The 5,774-nt window shown below is 37.1% G+C and overlaps 1 protein-coding gene across 1 annotated transcript in view; it reads left to right on the top strand.

The window, feature by feature from the left end:
- The window catches only part of SUFU (SUFU negative regulator of hedgehog signaling), a 49,985-nt gene extending 47,470 nt beyond the window's left edge, over positions 1 to 2,515 (top strand). Inside the window, exon 12 of the mRNA XM_015819770.1 lies at positions 1,351 to 2,515. Within this exon, the coding sequence (XP_015675256.1) occupies positions 1,351 to 1,440 (90 nt within the window). The 3' untranslated portion in view covers positions 1,441 to 2,515. The remainder of the gene's footprint in view (positions 1 to 1,350) is intronic.
- The last annotated feature ends 3,259 nt before the right edge of the window (positions 2,516 to 5,774 follow it).

Genomic DNA, 5,774 nt, shown 5'->3' on the forward strand with positions numbered 1-5,774 from the left:
ATATTTTCTCACATGAAATATTGTTTATGCAGTTTTGTCTATGGAGATTCTCAGTCATCCAGGTCATGGTTGTCCCAAAGATGCTTTTTCAAGAGGCAACTGAATTTTGTTTTCTTTGAAGACGTTTTGCTTCTCATCCACGAAGCTTCTTCAATTCTGACTGGCTGGTGGGAAATAGAAGGATTTATATTTCTTGCAGACAGCTGGTCATTTGCATTGCTTTAGAAAGTCATTGAGGCCACTTGGAGGTTTATCTGTGTCCTTAGGGTCACCTGAGTAGTGCAAATGGGTGTGGAACCTTCTTGGAACTGCTGAAAGGACTATGTTGTAGACTGGAGATAGATAATATTGTATCCCTCCCTGCTGAGAAAGGGTTGTTCAGTTTTGACATAGATGGCCTCTTTGACCCCTCTTCCAAAACAGCGGTTCTCTCTGTCCAAAATGTGGATTTTGTTGTCTTCAAAAGAGTGGCCTTTGTCTTTTAAATGCAGATAGACTGCTGAATCTTGTCCTGATGGGTTTGTTCTCCTGTGTTGAGCCATGCATATTTCTCACTGCATTTGTGAGACATGTGCAGATCAGTACATTGGGGAAACAAAGCAACCACTTCATAAACGCATGGCAGAACATAGGAGAACAAATCCATCAAGACAAGAGGCCATCTATGTCAAAATTGAACAGCCCTCTCTCAACAGAGGGGAAGGATATAACATCATCCATATTCTGTTTACAACACAGTCCTTCCAAGAAGGCTCCACAACCATTTGCATTACTCAGGTGAACCTGAGGACACAGATAGTCTCCAAGTGGCCTCAACGACTCTCTAAAAGAATGCAAATGACCAGCTGTCTGAAAGGAATATAAATCCTTCCATTCCTCACCATCCAGTCAGAGCTGAAGAAGCTTCTTGGATGAGAAGCGAAAAGTCTTCAAAGAAAAACAAGAAAGCCCAGTTGCCTCTTGAAAAAGCAGCTTTGGAACATTATGCAGTTTTGGCTTCTAAAAATTCAGTTGTGTTACTATCAGTAGCTTCCGCTTCCTCTGTTCTTAATTTTGTTATTTTCATGGTCTTCTAAAAACAGAGATTTTTTTTATATTGAAACAAGCCTCTTTTTCACTAATGAATCTATTTCTTCATTTATTGTCTATTTCCATAGGTAGACTAGTTTATTTCATATCACTGTTTTATGCATCATTCAGAAGCAATTACTTTTTTATGTAATTCTGCAGAGAAATTATAAAACAATGTCTTCAAATTTTGTTTTTCTTCCCGGGCCCTCAAATTGTAGTTTTATTCACCCTAGATTCTAGCAATTTCTATAAACACTAACTGATTTCTTTGTTTTTTAGTTCAAGCTTCCAAAGGAATATAGTTGGCCTGAAAAGAAACTAAAAGTCTCCATCTTACCCGATGCTGTATTTGACAACCTACTCCATTAAAGAAAGCTGACGCCCACAAGCAACAGCTTACTGTTTATTGCCCAAGGACTAATGGGAGAATTGAGTAGAGTAAAAGTTGGTCCTGACAATGTTGCTGCATAACTACAGCAGAAGAGAGGTTACTCAACAACAGTTCAGCCAGAAATGAGCATGTCTGGTTCTCTCCTTTTTCATCATGGCTGAACTCTTGAGTATCTGCATATGAATGAGTACAAGAGTTAGACTGAAGAAGATGTATTCCATTATGAATAGCCGCTGTAATACATCTTCTACTATTTTAACTGGCTCTAGAACTGCCTGCTGCCTTAGTTCAGGGTTTATATTCCTCATCCGCATTTATTGTACACATTTTTCGTCTGTAAGCACATAATTATTATGTTTTCCATAATGCCAAACTTCTTTTGTTAGCCAGGCTCTCCTTAGCAGAATTATTCCTTTAATCCAAGTTGCAATTCCAAAAAGAAAGTGAGATTCTCCACATGTATTGAAAGTAAATAGAGTAAAAATTACTCTATTATCTTGGCCCCAGGCATTTCTTACGGTTTGGCTGCAGTGAAGTTAGGTGGGTGGGTTTGGTCTCTTAGCTTAGATTAGTTGAGTGTAACTAAATTTTAGAGCCCAAATTTTGAGCCTTATCATAAAATGAGCCTTTCATTTGCTTTTCTGTAAAGAATCATTACTAAGATAATATGCAAAAACAGGTTAATGATAATAATATCAGCAACAACTTTCAAACTGATCCTGTGAATATTAACAGATTTAGAAAGAAACCTAGCTGTATTCAGTTGGACTTATTTCTAAATAAATGTATGTTAAATTATAAGTTTTTATGTATTACTTTGAGAATGTTTGGGGACAATAAGCCCCCTCCAACCCAACCCTTTTCAGACACTTTAATTGATAAGATAACCCTGAGTTATTGGATTATAAAGCATATTAAATAATCACTCTTATTTCTTTTATTGATGACCAAGCAAGAAATATGAGTGATTAATTTTATATGCTTTTCTCATTGTAGTCACTGAGCTATAAAATGAGTTAATGGCTTATCTTATTTGTATTAGCACTGTTAGCACTTCTGTTTTTATGAAAATTCCTGATGCTGCATTCTTTCTGAAAAATTTCCACCAACTCTCTTTGTTTCAGATCCTAGAGGTGCCCAAGAGCCTGTTATCTTATATCAGCTTTGCAACAAAGCCGTCTATAAAACATTTAAGTTTTGTTAAAACCATGTTCTCACTTTTTATTAATGTAATAGAAAGCCTTGAATTTGATGAGTATTGTTTGAATCAGGCCTCTCCAGAAATTATCATTCACATAGAAGTCTAAATTGTTTTTGAACTATGTGAAAATATGCGTTTTTTACAACAGGGATCCCCAACCCCCAAACCACTACCGGGCCATGACCTATTCAGAATTGGGCCGCGCGGGTGGCTGGCCGGAGCACGCGCATGTGCGCACAACTCAACTTGCATGAGCGGTGGGCTGGCGGGCACTCATGCACATGCATGCTGGCCCACTGTTCACGTGGCCCAGTTCTCTCCCCCCCCCCAAGCCAGGCCAGCAAGCTGCAAAGGTTAGGGACCAGTTTTACAATCTACAAATATTCAGTATTCATCTGCAACTCAAAGGCTAGGTTAGAATCACATTGGACAAAATAAGAGGATACTTTTTTATGTGATGCCCTTTTGCTAAAAGAGAGAAAAATATATATTAAACATGAGCTGGCCTTGATACATTCTGAAACACTGTTTGTATTGTCAGTAGAATTTGTCAGAATTCTAGTAACCTTTGTTTTCATGTTAAGATTTTGGATACTGTGATGTACTAATCTGTTCTGATATTTAAAGATCATAAAGCAAGGCTTTGGAATCTATAACACAAATGAGAGTCTTTTGGAGAGCCTAGTTAGTTTTGAGTAGATATTTAAGTAAAATTAACAATGTTTAATTAATAATAGAAGATTGCAAAGAGGTAACAGAGCTAACTTTAAGATTCTCTAAAGGAAATGCACACGGGTGGTGTTCACACATACCATGCAACTAAGTTCATTAACCATTATTTGTTGAGCAAGCCAGAGTCAATTTTCTGGGACAGCAGAGTGACTTGTTTGATCAATTTCTTATTTCCCCTCCATTTCTTCTATCAATCAGTTGATATTTAATAATATTCTTAACAAAAGTTAAAGAACAAGATTTTTTGTTAGTTTGTAGGAAATTTGCTCTATAATTTGCTCCATAATTAAGCAAGTTGTAGCCCCAGGGCAAGTGTGGTGCCCAGATCTTATTTTGATAGCCCTCAGATCTTCATCCATCTGTGCTGCAAATGTTGGCAGTACAAATGATAAACCATGCTAGCATGGTTTCTCACCTTTTTCTGACAAAATATTCATTAAAACTAGTATATGATCTGTAACACACAATACATTTTTTTAAAAACAAACAAAAAAGTCCTCTGCAAAACCCAGGAAATTCTACTACTGCTCATTTATCTGAGAGCCCCATGCACTCCTTTCCACCCCAGGAAATATGTATAACTTCCATCCTCAAAAGGGACAGTTCTGGGGTTTTGTGATTATTGTTGTTTTGGCTGTGTAAAGTTTATGGAATTGGTTTTGCTTACTTTTTGTCATTGGCAGCTTTGTTAGATGTACACTATATTGTGTTTTTAAAATAATTTGTAGAGTTTAGAGAGCAATCGTGTTTTGTGTAGGTTTTGTTTTGCCTGTGTCTGTTGTCTGAGTATGGTTAGTTTTATTTCTGTGAAATGGATATTTTGTTGAAATGTGTACACTTTGCTTTGGCATTGGGAAGCAATTCCCTATCCTTTCAGGGAGGAGTTAGGCATGGGGGAAAAAATAGCCTGAGTAGCAGAAATGCTGTGTAGGTTTTCCCACAATGGTACTTATTTAGTTTGTGAAGGAACTGAAATGGGAAGCCTACTTCTTAATTTTTATGCTTCAAACTGTAATTGGATCTAACATCACTGAAATGCTTTTATATGGAAAGAAAAGTGATCCCTGCTGGTAGAAAACAGCTATGCTAGAGAAATGACTAAGCTAGAGAGAGCCTTTCCTACAGGATCTAATTTATTACATATAAATATTGTGTGTGTGTGCACACGTTTAATTTAAAAAGTCCAGCTGACCTGGAGAAACATTTGATCTATCTTGTTTTTTCACAGATGTCTTTGAGAATCTCATAGGTCAGAATATAGCAATAGCATCCTCTTCACTTCTCAGGACCTAATAATGAGAGACATTGTTAAGATGATTAATAATTGTCCATTCTGACATGAACTCTCGGGAATTGTTTCCAGCAACCAAATTAGTTTATGTATATAGTTTATTTGGAAATATACTCTTTAATGTAATGCGGAAGTGTTAGTCACAAATGTCTCATTGATTTCTCTCTATAATTAACTCCCAGTTTGTTCTTTTTAAAGTTGAATAAGGAGTTTCTTGTCTAAGGAATGAAACAAGGGAGGCAGAGTCAGTATACAGTACTGTGAAATGCTAAACTGGAATTTAAAAACCATTGTGAATTTCTCATGAAGGGTCTACAAGTTAGAGCTAAATAGAATTACCTTCTGCGTCTCTCATAGGATTTTCTGCAAGATCCTAGTGTTTTCAGTGTTATGTCCTGCATGAGTATTCATTTTGGAGGGCAGGACTGACCCAAAGTGTATTTTTTAAATGACTGTCTTGTTGGATTTCCAGAGAGAGTGCTTTCAGGTTCTTTATCTACTTGTATGCAACCACAAGTTACTGGCTTGGCAAATCAAAGGTATGGTGCTTTTATATGTTTTTGTTTAATCAATAACAATTTATGACTGTTCTTGTCAGTTCCCTAAAGGACATAATGGAACAGGGCTTGGTCTCTCCTCCAACTCTTCACGGGCAAATACATGGGCTAGTTATGCTAGCTTTTTTTTTTCTCTCAACATAAGGCAAGAAGAGTTTGCTTTGCACTGTTGTTCTTTGCTTGCTAGTTCCTGAAGTGTTTTATCGGAAATAGAAGCTTTGGCTGCTCTTCAGTTGGTTTGCACCTGCTACTTAATCCCTTCAGCACCTGGAGCAGTAAACACCCTTCCTGGCTTGGTGCAACAATTATTAACTTTTAGTGCAGCTGTTGCACTAGTCATATGCCAGGATAATGCTAACAGAGCCACCAGACCATTCCAGAGTGTTTAACTATCTAACTATGAAAAAAACTATGAAAGTTATCATACAAGCTATGAGTAGAATAGAGATTTGAAGTTATTGCACATGTTGCAGGTTCTGGCCTATCGCCTGTTTTGCTCAGAAGCTGAATCCCACAAAACCACTACAGATT

The sequence above is a fragment of the Protobothrops mucrosquamatus genome, unplaced genomic scaffold, assembly GCF_001527695.2.
Source record: "Protobothrops mucrosquamatus isolate PMUCROS unplaced genomic scaffold, P.Mucros_1.0 scaffold984, whole genome shotgun sequence".
NCBI lineage: Eukaryota > Metazoa > Chordata > Lepidosauria > Squamata > Viperidae > Protobothrops > Protobothrops mucrosquamatus.